Genomic DNA, 18,846 nt, shown 5'->3' on the forward strand with positions numbered 1-18,846 from the left:
CCCCCCGCCCCCAGTAGCCTGGATGACAGTAACTGTTCAGCTCCGCGTAGCCCCAGCGTCGCGTAACCTCTTTGAAAGGATCAATCCCAGGAAACGAGCGTTGGTACCATCTTGCCAGCGATACTACACCTTACTCGGGTTTCACCAGTTTTCCCCATAATGCCCTTTTTCTGACCAGTCTCCCGCGTGGCAGTTACTCCCGTCAACTTGGTCTCCTCCAGAGGGTGACAGTTCCTGGGTCTTCCCGACCTGGATGTTTGGAGGAGTGTCCCTCAGTTGGATGTGTCTCAGGATTAGATTAAGCTTGTGTGGTTTTGACAGGAATCCCATGGAAGTGACATTCCCGGGTGCGTCACCTCCAGGGGTACAGGGTGTCACGGTGTCTCCTTGCTTGAGTTTTTAAAGAGTGCTGTAATTTTTTGAAACTGATTTTCTCCCCTAGCGGGAAGGGTCAAGAGGCAGAAATTGGGTCCCGAAGGTGAGCAGAAGGTCAGGGAGTCGGCTCTGCGCCTCCTCAGGAGCCACCTAAACCTGGGTGACCTTGTGCTGGAGGTGAGTGGAAGTTGGTTGCGCCTTTGCCAGGACATTTGGGTTTGGCGATTTTGAGCCCAGCCGAGCATCATCTTCATGAAAGACACCTGGCAAGCCTCGTGAGTATCTGGGAGAAGCACGCACTAAGTTTGCTGTCCAGGTGAGAAAGGTAACCGGGAGCACGTATCTATTTGGAGGTAAAACAGTCGGGAGAGGAATCTGGTAGTTCTCAAAGGCTTCAGTAAGTTTCACCTTTTAAAATGCTTCTTTCCCTCGGAATATTTGGGAATAGCGCAGTAGGCAAGCACTGTGGACGCTCTGGGTGTTTTCAGGACATGGCTTGAATTTTAAAATGGAGTGCTTGGTGTTTGGTTTCTAGGTAGAAGGTCCTCCCGGAAAACAGCTGTGTCTCAGCCGGTTGATTGACTATGATGGTCCTGGGGCCCACATTGACCTTTCCAGTTCATTGATAGGTAAGTTAGAGCTTCATTTTCTCAACAGATTGAGTTACGGAAGAGCTTTATGTAAAGTGACTTTTTAAAAACAGTTTTATTGCAGTATAGTTGCTTTACAACGTTGTGTTAGTTTTTGCTGTACGTAAAGTGACTTTGATTTGCTTACAACAAGCAGATGTGTAGATTCCCCCAGGTCATGGTTTTCTGCTTATATGTGTGGTCACCAGCCACAAGCTTTTGTGACTTGCTGGAGGTTTGTTATGGGGCTCTTGTTTAAAAACAGTGACTCAGCATCGGACTCAGAAGCAGTAGGAACCAAAGTTACCCTTGGAAAAACGGGACAGAAACATGCCCCTCGTTTCTGGAAGTGGTGAGAACAGGCTCTGCTGGGTAGGGAAGTGCAGCAGGCAGCCAGAGATACAGGCTGATACCTGGGGAGACTGTGGTTTGGGTTCATACCACTGCTAGAAAGCGGATATTGCAGGAAAGCGAGTCCCACGAATGTTTCGGTTTCCTGATGCATATAAACTTCATGTTTACACAATAAATACTGTAGTCTGCTAAGTATACAACAGCATTGTCTAAAAAAATGTACATACCTTAATTAAAAAATGCTCTGTTATTAAGATTCGAAAAACTGCTTTATTGGGGCTTCCCTGGTGGCGCAGTGGTTGGGAATCCGCCTGCCAATGCAGGGGACATGGGTTCGAGCCCTGGTCCGGGAAGATCCCACATGCCGTGGAGCATCTAGGCCCGTGCGCCATGACTGCTGAGCCTGCGCTCTAGAGCCCGTGCTCCGCAACGGGAGAGGACACCACAATGAGAGGCCCGTGCACCGCAATGAAGAGTAACCCCTGCTTTCTGCAACTAGAGGAAGCCTGCGCACAGCGGCAAAGACCCAATGCAGCCAAAAATAAATAAATAAAATAAAAAACAAAAAACCTTAAAAAAAAAACCTACTTTATGGCTAAAAATGCTAACCATCATCTAAGCCTTCAGAGATTCGTAATCTTTTTGCTGGTGGAGGGTCTTCCCTCAGTGTTGATGGCTGCTGACTGACCAGAGTGGAGGTTGCTGAAGGCTGGGGGGCTGTGGCCTTTTCTTAAAACATTACAGCAATGAAGTCTGCTGTATCTTCCTTTCACAAATCCTCTCTCTGTAGCCTGCAATGCCGGCTGATAGCATTTTACCCACAGTAGAACTTTCAAAACTGGAGTCAGTCTTTTCAAACCCTGCTGCTGCTTTATCAATTAAGTTTATGTAATAGTCTAAATCCTTTGTTGTCATTTCAACAGTCTTCCTGGCATCTTCATAAGGAGTATGTTCAATCTCAATCTCACATCCTTTGCTCAGACACGAGACGCAACTCCTCATCCTTCAAACTTTATCATGAGGTTGCAGCAATTCAGTCACTTCTTCAGGCTCTACTTTTTTTTTCAATTTTTGTAATTTTTTAAATTGAAGTATAGTTGACTTAACAATGCTTCAGGCGTGTAATAAAGTGATTCAGTTATACACATATAGATAGCGCGCGCTCTCTCTCCCTCTCTCTCGATACACTTTTTCAGAGTCTTTTCCATTATAGGGTATTACAAGACATCCAGTATAGTTCCCTGTGCTATACAGTAGGTCCTGTTGTTTATCTGTGTTTTTTTGTTTTTGTTTAAGATTTTTTGATGTGGACCATTTTTTTAAATTAAATTTATTTTTATGTATTTATTTTTGGCTGCATTGGGTCTTCGTTGCAGCACGTGGGCTTTCTCTAGTTGCGGTGAGCCGGGGCTACTCTTTGTTGCGGTGTGCGGGCTTTTCATTGCGGTGGCTTCTCTTGTTGCAGAACATGGGCTCTAGGCGCATGGGCTTCAGTAGTTGTGGCACGCAGGCTCAGTAGTTGTGGCTCACAGGCTCTACAGTGCAGGCTCAGTAGTTGTGGTGCACGGGCTTAGTTGCTCCGTGGCATGTGGGATCTTCCTGGACCAGGGCTCGAACCCATGTCCCCTGCATTGGCAGGTGGATTCTTAACCATTGTGCCACCAGGGAAGTCCCTGACGTGGATGATTTTTAAAGTCTTTCTTGAATTTGTTACAGTATTTTTTCTGTATTATGTTTTGGTTTTTTGGCCCCAAGGCATGTGGAATCTTATCTCCCCAACCAGTGATTGAACCCTCATCCCCTGCATTGGAAGGCAAAATCTTAACCACCGGCCTGCCAGAGAAGTCCCTGTTTATCTGTTTTATATATAGTAGTGTGTGTATTTTAATCCCAAACTCCTAATTTATCCCACCCTGCCCCCCTTTCCCCTTTGGTAACCGTAAGTTTTCTATGTCTGTGAGTCCGTTTTTATTTTGTAAATGGTTCATTTGTATCATTTTTTTAGATTCCACACGTAAGTGATATCATACCACATTTGTCTGACTTACTTCACTTACTTTGATAATCTTTAGGTGCATCCATGTTGCTGCAAATGGCATTATTTCATTCTTTTTTATGACTGAGTCATATTCCATTGAGTGTATGTACCACATCTTCTTTACCCATTCACCTGTTGATGGGCACTTACATTGCTTAGGTTATTGTAAATGGTGTTCAGGCTCCACTTTTAATTCTAGTTCTCTTACTATGTCTTCTACATCTGTAGTTACTTCCTTCACTGAATTTTTGAACCCCTCAAAGTCATCCATGATGGCTGGAATCAACTTCTTCCAAATTCCTGTTAATGTCAACATTTTGATTTTGATATATCCTTCCCATGAATCACAAATGTTCTTAAGTTCTTAATGGCATCTAGAATGGTGAATCCTTTCCAGAAGGCCATCAATTCACTTTGCCCAGATTCACCAGAGCAGTTCCCGTCTATGGTAGCTATAGCCTTACGAAGTGTATTATTTAAATGATAAGAGTAGAAAGTTGAAATTCTTCCTTGATCCATGGGCTGCAGGATGGGTGTTATGTCAGCAGCCATGAAAACAGCATGAATCTCATTGCCTATCTCCAACAGAGCTCTCGGGTGACCAGGTGCATTGTCAACGAGCAGTTGAAAGGACTCTTCTTTTTCTGAGAAGTAGGTCTCAACGGTGGGCTTAAAATAGTCACTAAACCATGTTGTCAACAGATGTACTGTCATACCGGTTTGTTTTTCCATTTTTTTAGAGCACAGGCACAGTTGATTTACCATAATTCTTAAGCGCCCAAGGATTTTCAGATGGTAAATGAGAATTGGCTTCAACTTAGTCTCCAGCTGCATTAGCCCCTAACAGGAGAGTCAGCCTCTTCCTTGCAGCCGGCACTGACTTCTCCTCTCTGGCTATGAAAGTCCTGGACGGCGTCTTCTTCCAGTAGAAGGCTGTTTCCTCTCCATTGAAAATCTGTGATTCAGTGTAGTCCCCTTCGTGGATGATCTGAGCTAGAGCTTCTGGAGGACTGGCTGCAGCTTCTCCATCAGCACCTGCTGCTTCACCTGGCACTTCCGTGCTGTGGAGATGGCTTCTGTCCTTCAACCTCATGAACCAACTCCTCCTGGCTTCAGACTTTGCTTCTGTGGCTTCCTCCCCTCTCACATCCCTCATAGAATTGAAGAGAGTTAGGGCCTGGCCCTGGATCAGGCTTTGGCTGAAGGGAATGTTCTGGCTGGTGTGATCTTCTGTCCAGACCACTCAGACTTTTTCCATATCAGCAATAAGCCTGTTTGGCTTCCTTATCATTCACGTGTTCACTGAAGTAGCACTTTTAATTTCCTTAAGAACTTCTCCTTTGGCTTCGCAGCTTAGCTAACTGTTTGGTGCAAGGGGCTTTAGGTCTGTCTCAGCTTTCGACATGCCTTCCTCGCTAAGTCATTTCTAGCTTTTGAGTTAAAGTGAGAGATGTGCAACTCTTCGTTTCACTGGAACACTTAGAGGCCACTGTAGGGTTATTAATTGGCCTAATTTCAGTATTGTGTCTCAGGGAAGAGGGAGGCCCGAGAGACGGAGCGAGACATGGGAGCGGCCGAGAGGTGGAGCAGTCAGCGCACACAGGATGTTTGTGGGTTAAGTTCACCATCATCTGTGCGTGCAGTTAGTGATGCCCCAAAACAGTTACAGTGGTAACATCGGAGATCACGCATCACAGATAACATGACAAATGTGATAATAATGAAAAAACTTGAGATATTGTGAGAATTACCAAAATGTGACACAGAAACACCAAGTGAGCAAGTGCTGTTGGAAAAATGGTGCTGATAGACTTGCTGGGTGCTTACAGACCTTCAGTTTGTAAAAAGAGGCAATCTCTACAAAGTGCGATAAATCGAGGTCTGCTTGTCTGTTTCTAGGTCCCCCACCCCACTTTGAGAATACGAGACAGGGAGAGTTCTGTGGGAATAACAAAAATAAGTTATTTTCTGGTCTTTCACATTTTTATTATGTAATGACTGTCATTTCAGAAAGATGCAGTCGGCCCTCTGTATCCATGGGTCCCACATCTGTGGATTAAACCAACCTTGGATGGAAATACTCAGGGGGGAAAAGAATTCCACAAAGTTCCAAAAAGCACAACTTGAATTTGCTGTGTGCCAGCAACTATTTCCACAGCATTTACATTGCTTTAGGTATTATAAGTAATCTAGAGATGATTTAAAGTGTCCTTGAGGATGTGTGTGGGTTATACACAAACAGTACGCCATCTTGTGTAAGGAACTTGAGCACCTGCGGATTTTGGTGTCCACGGGCGGCCCTGGAAGCAGTCCCCCTGGAATACTGAGGGACGACTGTATTAACTAATTCACTCATTTGTTTTCAATTGCTACTCTGAGAACCCTACACCCCAGGCTTACGTCGGCAGCTGATCCCCGAAGGCCACAGTGCTGCTTCTCTCTGCCGGAATTGTACGTGGATTTCACAGACTGTGCACGGTGCAGGGAGCCAGCTCGTCCACACACTCTCTTGTGTGGGCTTTTGGATCAGAGCATAAGAACGTAGATAAGAAGCTCTTCACCTTGACCACAGAAATATAAGTAGACTTGCAACTCGTGAATTTTTCAGTTTCTCCTGCTGAAGGTGGTGGCTACCATACGTATTGGTATTTGTATAAAAATAAAAGCCTTGTAAATAAAAACAGGGATAAACTTTCCCATGGGTACAAATTGGAAATGAATGGCTAGAAATGAGCATTTTCTACATTTCTGCCGTGAGTTATTTCTTGACCACAGTGGTGGATAGTACCTGGTACTGTCACTTGGAACCTTTACAACAGTTGCACGTGTTTTCACTTCTGTAGTGGTCTGTGTTTCAAAGCCTTGAAGGTAATGGGCATATGATACAGTTTCCTGGTTTCTTTAAATTAGTTTTGGAAGTCAAATAAGCAGGAAACAGTTTTCTGGTGGCATCATCTATTTCCAGGCTGCGCAGCATTTCTCTTTATTGAGTGCAGACCAGGGGCTGGTCCTCGGGGCAGGTGGCTGCCTGTGGGCCCAGCTTCCACCTGGCAGCCCAGGGACTGGCACATCTGTGGCATGCGATGCCCACCATGTGTGTGGCTGGCATCAGGAAGCCAGACCCGTGTCCAGTCAAACATCATCGTACGGTTGTGGGAGTGGTAACTATAAAAAACTGAAATTTGTTAAAAGTTCTCAATTTATTGTGCTCCTTTGGAAAGAGTTGCTAAAGTTCTTGGTCAGAATGTATCTGCCAAGCTCCCTTGTTTTTGTCATACAAAACGCACAGATGTGTGTCTGCAACCATGGGCTTCAGGTGCTGCCCTGATTCTCGTGAGCTTCTTCAATCAGACTGAAGTTGTCTTACTTTCATACCTCATGTTTCCCCCCAGATCTCTTCTCCCCTTCAAAAGGCAATTTTCTGTGGTGCTAGAGCTTCGGAGAAGGCATTTAACCAACCTACTTCAGTTGTACATTTTGTTGTGCGTGTCTGTGTTTTGTCTCATCTTTAAGGCTCTGCTTTGCGCGACCAAGCCGCGCAGCTGGGTGTTCCAGCGGCCGTCCTGTGCAGCCAGGTGGTGGCCTCTGGCCTCGTGCGGGTCTGTGAGGCAGATGCGGTGCCCCCTCCCAAGGTGCTGCTGACACCAGACCAGAGGGTAAGACACAGCACGAGTTGCTGTTCAGCTGTTTGGGAAAGTTGGACATTCAATACTGTTTCTTAGAAAAGATTTCACCTCTCTTTTCAGAAGAAACTGTCTTCCTTGTTTGAGATCGCGCAGAATTTATCAGCACAAAGCATGTTCTCCCGTCTTTCCTTCTGTCAGGAATTATGGAAAGTACAGGTAAAGTTGAGATTGTAACTCTGACTCCAGGGTTTTCAAGCAGTGTTCTGTGGACTTTGGTGGAGCCAGTAAAATCCCCGGGTTTTGTTAGGAATTCCAGCAAGCATCGTATGAATTACAGAGACTGGGGTGCCTCTGTGGATGGGAAAGAAGGACCGTCAGTCACCATGTTTGTCAGTATTCACCCATCATTAGTAATATTTACTAGAATAGACTATGCACAGAAACATCATGCTTTGCTTTCTTAGGTATATTATGATGAACGATTTCCCAGGGTAGCATAGTAAACTAGAAAAATGTGATTTAAAGTGATTTAAAATCCTTCTTTTTTTTTTTGGCCATGCTATGTGTCTTTGGGGATCTTATTTCCCCTATCAGGGATTGAACCCGGGCCCCCTGCATTGGGAGCAAGTGGAGTCTTACCTGCTGAACTGCCAGGGAATCCCCTCATCTGTTCTGTTTTGAAGCATTTTGAATGCAGTAGGCCTATAGATTTTTTTTTAATTTTAATTTTATGTTGGAGTGTAGTTGATGTACTGCTTTTTGAACACTTCAAGCTATTGCTTAGTTACTAAATGAGATCAGTTAAGTATATAGGAGAAGGAAAGAAGAAAACCAAGATGATGGTGCATTCATGGTTTTTTTCCCCCCTTTTATCCAGCATACAGTGTAGAGCTCAGTTGACTATCAGGCATTGGTATGGCCCCTGCGCCCGTTGGTAACTAGCTAAATGGCCCTGGTGTTTGCAGGTAGCAGAGAAGAGTGGGCGGCCATGGCTGATTGGGTGGTTAGGAAGGGCTTCCTGGAAGGAAGTTGCGTGGGGTGTGAGGCATGAGTTCCTGGGTGAAGAGGAGGGCACTGTGGGTGTTGGGGCCGAGTCCGACGGGGGCTCCTTGTTCGAGGGGGTGGCCACATCAGTGCTATAGCCTGGAGGGCCTCCCTGGGAGGACAGACGAGAGTCTGAACTTTGTCCTGAAAGCTGGGAGGAGCCACAGAAAGGGTTCTAAAGAAGAGGAGAGATTGGCCTGGCCAGTTACATTTTGGAATCTTGTGTTGGCCATAGTGGAGAAAGGCCTGGAGGTGGACTAAGCTAGAGGCTGGGCAGAGAGCAAGCCTGAGCCTGAACCTGGTTGCGGTGGCGGGGGGCGGGATGAAGGTGGGGATGTGAGTGTTGAGAGGCTTGGTTTTCAGGAGAGCACGTGCTGAAGCACACAGGCTGAACGTCTTGTAGGAAAGTGTGTGCGTGAAGGACTGACTCAGTTCCTGTCATTTTCTGCAGAATTCTTTGCTGCTTGAAGCTGTGTGGCGCCTTCATGTTCAAAACATTGTAAGCCTCCAAGAGCTGCTGGAAAGGTATACCAGTGATTATTTACCATTAAAGTAAATCGAACATTTAAGTTAAAAATTAAAATTTTATGTAACATGAAATTTAATTAATATTACATGATTTATTTTTTTCTAATCTAGTATGATTTATTTATATGTAAAACCAAAAATCACCTAGAGAAGCAGTTGCTTTATTATTTAAAGAGAACGTTTGTTATAACTGAAGTCTTCATCATGCACAGACTTGGTAATGTTTTCTTTGTATAAGATGTACAGTGCGATAAGATATTTTTAAAAGCTAAAAAAGAGACATTCAGGTAAATATGGCTGATAGAATGTGTGCAACTCTTACCTCCTGAAATCCCACCAACAGTCAGAAAGGGGGTTTTATAAAAGGAATAACCCCATAAGGTTGGGAGAGTCTAGGGGAGGAGAAGCAGGAGGCGGAGGGACGGGTGGTGAACGACTTAGCAAGTGAGCAGGCAGTGCGATGGCGCCGGGTGCCTCTGGGTGAGGGGGTGAAGGGGAGGGGGGCTCAGGATGAGCTGACTGAGAACACACATGAGGAGCATATGGAGCTGGAGGTGGATTGTCTTCTCTGCTCTAGGCAGCCAGGCAGTCAGTCCTCCCCTGGTCGACAGAAGGCTGGAGGTTTACGTGTTTATTCTCTGGTCAGGGAAAACAGACAATGTCTAGTTTGGGGGACTGTCAAGCACAGTTGAAAATGTTATATTGAAACCGGTGGCAGCATGACACGTGGGTCACATCCAGAAGTCGTGGAAGATTGATCAGTTTGACTACGTGAAAACCGTATCTCCCAGCATACATGCCTGATGTCAGGGCTCCAGATATATGAAGCAAAACCTGACAATTGGAGGGAGAGATGGACTTTCAACTGTGGTCATTGGAGCCTTCAGTCCCCCACTTTCAGTAAGGGGTGGATCACCTGCTCAGACCAGCAACGACCGGAGACGAGAGAGAGCAGCATTCGCAGCTGGCGCCCGCGGAGCGCCCCACCCGGTGGTGCCCAGTGCCAGGGGAGGCCACCCGCTTCAGGCCATAAGCCAGGCTGGAGTAAGTTTACAAGGGTTGAAACCATACACGGCGTGTTCTCAAGTCACAAAAGAACTGCATAGAATCAACAAGAAGTTTTGGGAAATCCATAATATTGGGAATTAAGCAATAGACTTTTTTTTTGTTTTTAATAAATTTCTTTCTTTATTTTCATCTTCGGCTGCATTGGGTCTTCGTTGCTGCGTGAGGCCTTTCTTTAGTTGCGGTAGGCGGGGCTACTCTTCGTTGCTGTGTGCAGGCTTCTCACTGTGGTGGCTTTTCGTTGCAGAGCATGGGCTCTGGGTGTGCGGGCTGCAGTAGTTATGGCACTTGGGCTCAGTAGTTGTGGCCTGTGGGCTCTAGAGCGCAGGCTCAGTCGTAGTGGCTCATGGGCTTAGTTGCTCCGCGGCATGTGGGATCTTCCCGGACCGGAGCTCGAACCCGTGTCCCGTGCATCGGCAGGCGGACTCTCAACCACTGCGCCACCATGGAAGCCCCACACATCCTGTTTTTATTTTAATTAATTAGTTAATTATTTTTGCCCATGCCGTGAGGCATGCAGGATCTTAGTTCCCCGACCAGGGATCAAACCTGTGCTCCCTGCAGTAGAAGTGTGGAGTCCTAACCACTGGGATGCCGGGGAATTCCCCACACATCCGGTTTTTAGAGCTTACTACAAGACTGTAATTATCAAGAAAGTGCAGTCCTGGCATAAGGATTGACATATAGATAAACAGTAGGATTGAGGATCCAGATGTAAACTCACACATTTATGGTCAGTTCATTTTTGACAACGGTGCTAAGACCATTTAATGGGGAAAAACGGTCTTTTCAACAATGGTGCTGGAACCACTGGACATCTACATGCAAAAGAGTGGTGTTGGACTCTACTTCACGCTACAGATGGCAACTAACTCAGTGCATCAGAGACCTAAACCTGAGGGCTAAAACCGTAAACCTCCTAGAAGAAGATCTGAGGGTAAATCTACCCGACCTTGGGTCAGGCAGGGGCTTCTTGGATATGACACCGAAAACTCATGCAACAAAAGAAAAAATAGGTCATTTAGCCTTCATCAAGTTTTAAAGCTTTAGTGTGTCGGCCCTATCGGAACAATGAAAAGACAATGCATAGACACTGCTTGCAAATCACATATCTGATAAGAACCTAGTATCTAGAATAAAAGAATTCTTAAACTTCAACAAGAAGAAAAATAATCCAATTAAAAAATGGACAAAGGATTTCAGTAGACATTTCTCTAAAGAAGATTTACGAATAGCCAAGCACGTGAAAAGATGCTCATCACCCTTATTCTCCAGGGAAATACAAATGTGACAGGTGAGGGCTCCCCCACCCCGCTCTGCGCCCAGACAAGGACTGTCCTGCAGGGCTGCTGCGCTGCTGACGTCTAGAGCCCATTATCGCTACTCTCGCTATTTATTATTACTGAAATTTCTTTTTTCTCCCAAGAATAGTAAGCTACTCCAAATAAATAAACTATTTGAAAAGAGTGATTTTTTTTTTTTTTTTTTTTTTGCGGTACGCGGGCCTCTCACCACCGTGGCCTCTCCCGTTGTAGAGCGCAGGCTCAGCGGCCATGGCTCAGGGGCCCAGCCGCTCCGCGGCATGTGGGATCTTCCCGGACCGGGGCACGAACCCGCGTCCCCCGCATCGGCAGGCGGACTCTCAACCCCTGCGCCACCAGGGAAGCCCAAAAGGGATGAATGATTTTTAACATCAGTGGCAGCCATTCCTGATGCCCCTTGTACATCTGCTGGCCCTGTTGTGGCTTGGGACGGGAAGGCTGAGGTAGTCGCTAGCTCGCTGTCAGTGGAGTGAGTGTGAAAGAAAGTGGAATAATGGGGTCAGGTGAACTGCGTGCTTGTGCCCCCAGCCATGCCGACTCTCAGGCCGTGGTGGCCTGGCTCTCCAGGGACCTGCGCCTGCTGTGTGAGCAGACAGAGGCGCCCTGTCAGCACGCCGACGTCGCCAGGGCTATGCTTGCTGGTAAGTTCACGGCAGAGGTGGGTTCCTGGGTACAATTGCTTTAGACCAGTGGGAACGCTTTCTGCTCTGACGATCTGTGGGAAGCAGAGCGGCCGACACACTCCAACAGGAAGGCATTGCAGTCCATACCTGTCGTTGTGGGTTTGCATTGAACTTGAGTTGTGGAAATGTCAGCTTGTTGACCCGATGGGTTGGGCCGGAGCTGGTGTGTTAAGGATGTGCACCTTGTGACCTGCTAGCAGAGGCAGGTGGCTCCCCCGGCATCCCAGCTCCCACTTTGGGGAAGCGAGAGTCCAGGGCTGATTTGACTGAAGACGCAGTTCCTAGACAATGCGCAAAGGACGTAGGGTCACAGATTGGTTATTTACATATCCCAGGGAGCTGGGGATGGGCCGTCCTCCGTCCAGGTCACAGGCGAGCAGGAGAGAGCACAGCAGAAGGCACCAGTGCTTGTATGGTGGCCACTGGCTTTCCACGGCTCAATTCTAGGCAGTAGTTTTACAAGGTGCCCGGGAGAAGCAAAGTGGGAGCTTGGGCAGGAATCCTTATTTGAATGTGGGGACTGTGGGTGAGCAGGGCTGCCCTGCTGTGGACGCCTGGGCAGCGCCACACCCTGTTCTTCTGTCACCTTCCCTTTCTCTCCGAGTCAGCAGGCCCGCCGTCACGCATACCGAAGGAATGCAGTCCACAAGTAAACGGAAACCTAGATGGGAGGGGTTCCCTACAGTTAGTTGGCTTGTGGACTGTTTTCCTTTGCAAAAGGTGCATTCCTTCTTCCTAAAACTTTCCTGGTGATGTGAATTATTTCCAATTCCTGAATCCTGTAATCTGGTCCCAGATTAAGTTTAAATTGAAATTTGACAAAATCTTTTTAATTTCAGTCCCATTGGTCGTAATCTTTTCAGAAGTTATGAGTCCATTTCCTGCCTCATTTCCCACAGTGTAATGCTTCCGAGCCCTAGAACCGTCCTTGTATGGTTGGTGTAGGAGATTGGCTGAGAGGAAGGCCACGTAAAACCCTTAGTAGATACTTTTTTGTTTTCAGTGAGAAAATCCTTCCTATAAACTTGATGGATTGTGTTTCCTTTTCGCATAGAGTGTGGCTCGGGGAAGAGGCTGTCCTTGGCTGGGTTCGGTGGTGTGGTCGGTGGGCTCCCTGGGGCCAGGAGCCAGTGTCCCCTCAGCTCCATGCAGGTCCTCACTCTGCCGGCCCCTCTGAAGCTGGTGGTCTGTGTGATTCACAGCTGTTCAGAGACCACAGTGTATGTAAATGCTTTGGTTTTGTGGGTTTCAGATTTTGTGCAAATGCTTGTTTCGAGGGGATTCCAGAAGAACGCGGATGTGAGAGGAACCGTGGACCCGGAGTGGATGTCCCAGGTAGGAGGACACCGGGCCTCGTGGGGCAGCGGCTGCAGCACGAGGGGCCCACGCTGTAGTTGTCAGCTCTATACGGGGAAGCGCGCTTGGCTGTCACCGCAGGGCGCTCCCTGAGTGCAGATGTGAGGGCACGGGCACGGGCCTGGACGGTGGTCTCTCCCCCATAGCTCTTGAGGGTAAAGCCCTCCCCACGACCCAGATCCTGGGCCGTGCCTGAGGGGGAATCTGGAGATGAGCTCTTTGTAAAGTCGAGTCTTGCTTTACTTTGGGGTGGCGGCTTGCTGGCTTGTGCCCCTGTGTAACTGCAGCGTTCTGTCCCCGCAGGTGGCCGTCGCTGTTCTCGAGAGGATGCTGGCTTGTGAGTGGCTCCGTGGCCGGGTGGCAAATGGCCTCCCTTGCTGCTTAGGGCTTCCTGTGGCTCGCCGCCTTTGCAGCTCAGTGCTGCTCCGGGGAGGCCTCTCTCGCGGCTGTGATTGGGTCTAAGCTCACGAGCTGGCGTGTTTCTCTCCTGCCGTCAGTTTTGGCGGCTTCACACTCGATCTCCAGAGCAGCAGAGGTGGCCAGTTGAGTGGTTCATTAGGGAAGCATTTTCTTGCCTACATATTGGCTTGATTTTCAAGGCTTAAGTCTGGTATCACTGAGACACTTGGGATCTTGCAGGGCTTGTGCGTCGGGGGGTTCGGGGGCCTAGGAGGCCTGTGATGGCAAGGTGTCCGTTACCTGACTTGCCCAGAAGCAGTTGGTCGGGGCTGTTGATGATGGATGGTGATGCTGTGCTGATGTCTCTTTTCTGCCTCAGCCGCGCTCGAAGCTTTGGCGGCCGGGATACAGGAGGGGTCCGCAGCACACAAGGCAGTGAGCTGCTGGTAAGTTCTGGGGGTGGGCCTGCCGGCTGAGTGGTCCCAGGAATGCTGGTCGCCCCCGAAGGCCCAGTGATCCTTTGCCATTGTGGTGACATCAGGAGCTGGAAAGCACTAGAAGTCCTCTGAAGATGAGGCCCTTCCTGTGGGAACCATGCCACCTCCGGGTCTGAGGGGAGGGGGTCTGAGGGGTCCCAGCCAGGGAGACCTTGCCCGTCATGCCTGCCCCCACAGGACCATCCGCTTGCTCTCCTTGGTTCTGTGGAGGCGCATCCAGGCACTTGGGGACGGAACGTTGGGGTGTCGGGTTTGCTTCAGAGTAACATGGGGTGAGGCCACCTGGACCTTGGCTCTGTCCTGGGAACCCAGGAGATTTCCCAGCATTTCCAGGCTTTGTCACTCTTTCCATTTTTCCGTTATTTTGCTCCTGCTTGCCTCTTCTCCACGATTACTTTGATCGTCCTCAAACCTGCTGGGTGAGTACTTCACTCATCAGCATATAAAACACTGCACTTTCACGATGTGCCGAGTCCGTGCTCAGACTTGTCCTGAGAGTCAGATCATGACTTTTCACGATTTTTATTTCGTTGCCAGCACTTAGAGTCAGACGTCCCCTCCCAGTCTGGGTGGCCATCCTGCCTGGAGCCTCCGCACTGCACGTGTGACATGGGCAGTTCACGTGGCTGCTAGGGCCCCGGATTCTCTCCCCTGAGGGGTCGGGTGGGGCTGATCATGACAGCCCGCTTTCGGCCCCGGTCTCCCTTTGTCCCTCCTGACCTGTCAGTGACATCCTGCTCCCTCTCCTTTTCTTGCTTCTCCTGTCGGGAGAAGGACGTCCTTGGCTCCGGGTGGGGTTGAGAGCCTCCATGTGCCGGGGCAGGATCAGGTGCTCAGTGGGAACCATGGCCCTGCCACCTCTGGTTCCCATTTCACAGATGGGGAGCCTGAGGCTTTGCGACTGTGCTGGGCCTGGGTCCAGCCACGGGCTGTCGTCACCGTGGCCTCCGTCACCTCCTGCGAGGCCCAGCCTCCTGTGGCCTCACTCTGGCCTTCTAGCTTCTCCATGTGACAGCGGCTCCATTGCCTTTGATTCTGTTCTGTTGAAGCGACGCTCCCCTGGATTCCATTTCCGTCTGCGGCACGGCAGCCTGGCTGGGGAGGCGTGGGCAGGGCCAGCCTGTGAGCCTGTGAGCCTGAGCTGGGGGTCTGGAGTCGGGGGCCTGCAGGTCCCTGGCTGCTTTGCCAGCGAGCCGCTCCTTGTGCGTGAGGTGTCGCTGTCAGGTGCTGACACTGCTGAGTGGCGGAAACCTGCAGGGGTCTCCTCCCCTGAGATCCTCTGCTGCTTCTGCAGGTTCGGTGTGTTCAGTGGACACATGTATGGAAGTATAATTTCAACCGAGTCTCCAAAGAGGTTCTTCTGTCACACTCTGACCCAGATCCTCACCCACAAGCCTGTGCTGAAAGGTGGGTCCTGGCGCCCTGGGTGCCTCCCTTGACAGAAGCTCGGGCCACGGATGTTAATGCTGGGAGGACAGTCCGTTTGTCATTAAATATCTTCTCATTTGAAAGCAACACTTTCCCGTAAAGAAAATTTAGAATTAAAGAAGCGTCATCCATTATTGCCAAAGTAGAATATCTTTAATATGAAGCCCTTCCTGTCTTTCTAGATAGGTTTTTAAAACAGTGCTCGTACTGTGAATTCCAAGGTTCTGTTTCTGCGGCTCACGTCAGCATTTTCTGTGGGTGCATGGCTTTCTGAAGGGTGTCCGACACCCGAGTCATCTTCTGCCTGACGCACTGTCCCGTGAGGGCTGGGCGGTCCGCGAGGCTCCTCATGGTGCCTTCTCTGTGGTGCTGTGTCCAGGGGCGCACGGAAGCCCCCGGCACAGGCTGCTGCCCTCCCGGAGGGCCTGGCCTGGCTGATGAGTGCTTTCCAACTGTGTCCTTTCAACACGTCCTCACTGACTGCTTATTCTTAGTGAAAGTTTAAAAGCAGCAAAATTAAAGTGTAACTGATGGGTTGGAGGATGTTTATAGCAGATATGATCAAGGATTACCAAAGACAGACAGTTCATGACATAAAAAAATGGCTGGAAAATGGGGAAGTGGTGAAGTTCACATACATTTGGAAAAGTGCAAATTAAAACAAGGTACTTTATTGATACTGAACTTTTTGATGATTACTGATGTGACATTATGTGTATTTCCTCCTGAATGAAGTTTCCGACGCTGTTCAGATGCAGAGAGAGTGGAGCTTTGCAAGGACCCCGCCTCTGCTCAGTGGCCTGTACCGTAGGGTAAGTGCACAGGGTGGGGTCCAAGACCTGCTGCACGGGCTCTCTGGGTCCCAGGAGATGCCACAGCCACGGCCGTCCATGGCTGGACCGCCGTCCGGGTGCAGAGACCGAACTTTTCACTTGGGCAAAGCACCTTGTCCCCAGATGAGAACTCCCTGCAGCCACTTCTGGCTGTGGGGGTCAGGAGGGCAGGCGTCTCGAGTCCAGGCTGGGTCCGACGCGGAGTGGGAGGGATTGGGGGTCCAGCTTTGACACTTCGGTTTCAGCTCTTCGTGGTCCTGAGCCCAGAGGAGCTGGTGGGCCACTTGCAAGAGGCTCTGGAGACACAGGAGGTGAACTGGCAGCACGTGCTGTCCTGCGTGTCCACACTGGTGATCTGCTTGCCAGACGCACAGCAGCTCGTTGATGGTGCGCGGGGATGGGAGCCCCGTTGTGTTCCGTGCGTGCGTGTGCGTGTGATCCGTGGACCGGCGTTGGGGCGAGCCTGCGGGCGGAATCGCTGTGTCTGGCTCAGTGAGGATGGAAGCCCTTCCCGCCTACCCAGCCGGTGCCCTCTGGACCGCCCTCTGCTGTCGGCCTGCCCGTGTACCCGCTGCTCGGCTGCGTGTGGGCCGCCACCCAGGGCCTGGGGGTCGGTGTTGGGTGAGGGGACTGTCCTGCCTGCCCCCGCACCCCCGCCCCAGTCCCCGTCCACAGCCGTGCCACTGTTCTCACCTAGGTTGGGTGTCGCGTTTGCTGACTCATGCGTTCGAGAGCTGTGACCTGGACAGCATGGTCTTGGCGTTCCTGGTTGCACGGCAGGCTGCGCTGGAGGGCCCAGCTGCCTTCCCGTCCTATGCCGCCTGGTTCCAGGTGAGCCGCCTGCGCTCCCGCTGGGGTCGGCTCTGCCGAGGCTGCTCAGATTCCCATCTGCCTCATTGAGCCTCCTGCCGTCTCTCACGAGAAAATGAGTGAAATCCAGCAGGAAAGGGTGAAAGCGAACACAGCTGCCTTTTTTGCACAGTGTGCTGCGCTGTGATTGGTTTCACGTCTGTCGGGGAGCGCCCTCCTCTCTTCCCTGTTTCCCTCCACCTGCGCGTGTTGCCCCTCTTCCCAGGCTGCTGAACCTGGCCGGGCCTGGGGGGCATCGTTGGGATCAGCTTTGACGGCTGGGCGTGTGTGGATTTGGGCTTACGAGCCCTGTTCTCTGCAGAAGCTTTGGGTGGTGTAGCTGTGGCCTCTTTGGAGAGCCCGCCTCTCTCTGCATCCACCGGGCTCTGTGCCTGGTGTGCCGTAGAGATGGTGGGCGTGGCTCTTTCTTTCACGGAATGAAGCTCCCTCCTGGCCCCGTGCTTCCCCCAGCTCCACACAGCGGGCCAGGGGCTCCTGCTGGACGCACGTGGACTCAGTGACTGCGTCCACAGTCCTGGCACTGAGGGACTTACCAGAGTCCACTCGGTGCTCCGAGCATAGGTCCAGTGGTGTCGGCCTTGTGTGCTCGTTCTGATGACTTTGTGCCTGTCGTCTGACAGCACAATTGTTAAGAAGAACCACAGGGTGTGCTTTGGAGGAGGAGCTTCCGTGGGCCTCGTGCTGTTGCAGGTGGGCCTCTTGTGGCTGGCATGAGGCGAGTGCTGGTCTCTGCAGGCTCATGGGGACATAATTCAGGGCCGACACCTCTTCAGAACCTCTCTGCCCTGGGCACCCCCAGGCACCCCTGGGTGCCCTGGGTTCTATAAGAGTCCACTGTCCTGCTGTGGCCTGGGCACTTTGCCCAAGGGCCCACCCCTGCAGGGATCTCATCCGCTCAGACGGGCTTGGAGCTGGAGTGGAATGAATTCACCTGTGAGGAAGGGACTCTCGCGGGGTGGTTAACAAATCCTGTCTCTAATGTTCATAGAAAGGCACCATATTTACCATTTTCTCCAGCAATATATTTTTAATTTTTAAAATAAATTTTCAGTCCATCTGTTTAACTAGGCCACAGCCATGCCGTCCTAAAGAAAAATGAACTGAAATGGCTCTGCTTCCCTTTTTCTGCTGTTTTGGAGGCCGGGATGTAGCCACGGCCACCACACGGCAAGTCCTCCCGTCGCCCCCACCTCATGCCCATTCTCTCCACAGGCCACCTTCGGGAGCGCAAGGGGCTTCCACGGCTCCAGCAAGAAGGCGCTGGTCTTCCTCTTCAAGTTCCTGTCTGACCTCGTGCCCTTCGAGGCCCCCCGGTACCTGCAGGTGAGAGGCCGGCGGCACGTTCGGCTCAGGGAAGCCCCGCAGGTGACAGTCACAGAATGCAAACGCCATCCTGGGGTGTTGGTGCACTCCTGGGGAGGCATGTTTCTTATAGTAAATGCCCAGAAACCAGCCGCATGTGGTCCTAGGAGCTGGTGAGTGAGCAAAGGGGGCCTGGTGCCTGCATAGAAAGGGGGCCCCATAGCACGGACACCGAAGCCGGCGAGTGCCCTGGGTCCCGTGGTTGGTTTTTAAAAATGATATATTTTTATGTATCTGGAAGAATCTGCCCCCAGTGGCTGTGGACGTTCCTTCTGGGAGTGGAAGACTTCACGCTCCAGTTTACGTTCTTTATCACCATGTACATTAGTCTCATGATTAGAAAGCGCCTTGCAGTGAGCTTTCTTTTGTAATCAGATGACTATAACCAGCATCCACTTTGAGGGGTAGGGCACTTGGAAGATGAATCTCACCTTCTT

General features: G+C 50.2%; 2 protein-coding genes across 15 annotated transcripts in view; one reads left to right on the forward strand and one right to left on the reverse strand.

The window, feature by feature from the left end:
• FANCA (FA complementation group A) overlaps positions 1–18,846 on the forward strand; it is a 50,976-nt gene that overhangs the window by 872 nt on the left and 31,258 nt on the right. For all 14 annotated transcript variants that reach the window (XR_004523284.2, XR_012327898.1, XR_004523285.2 and 11 more), the window contains exons 2-15: positions 443–552; positions 911–1,004; positions 6,910–7,052; positions 7,143–7,238; positions 8,518–8,591; positions 11,510–11,622; positions 12,917–12,999; positions 13,324–13,357; positions 13,799–13,865; positions 15,211–15,323; positions 16,080–16,156; positions 16,423–16,564; positions 16,875–17,008; positions 18,260–18,370. Coding sequence is in view for 9 of the 14 variants with exons in the window: in XM_073795630.1 (XP_073651731.1) it covers positions 443–552; positions 911–1,004; positions 6,910–7,052; positions 7,143–7,238; positions 8,518–8,591; positions 11,510–11,622; positions 12,917–12,999; positions 13,324–13,357; positions 13,799–13,865; positions 15,211–15,323; positions 16,080–16,156; positions 16,423–16,564; positions 16,875–17,008; positions 18,260–18,370 (1,391 nt within the window). In the remaining 5 variants the exon portion in view is untranslated. The remainder of the gene's footprint in view (positions 1–442; positions 553–910; positions 1,005–6,909; positions 7,053–7,142; positions 7,239–8,517; positions 8,592–11,509; positions 11,623–12,916; positions 13,000–13,323; positions 13,358–13,798; positions 13,866–15,210; positions 15,324–16,079; positions 16,157–16,422; positions 16,565–16,874; positions 17,009–18,259; positions 18,371–18,846) is intronic.
• Positions 3,337–18,846, reverse strand: part of ZNF276 (zinc finger protein 276) — a 61,193-nt gene continuing 45,683 nt past the window's right edge. Inside the window, exon 12 of the transcript XR_012327900.1 lies at positions 3,337–7,373. The gene's annotated coding sequence lies outside the window, so the exon portion shown is untranslated. The remainder of the gene's footprint in view (positions 7,374–18,846) is intronic.

This window comes from Tursiops truncatus, chromosome 19 (assembly GCF_011762595.2).
Source record: "Tursiops truncatus isolate mTurTru1 chromosome 19, mTurTru1.mat.Y, whole genome shotgun sequence".
Taxonomy (NCBI): Eukaryota; Metazoa; Chordata; class Mammalia; order Artiodactyla; family Delphinidae; genus Tursiops; species Tursiops truncatus.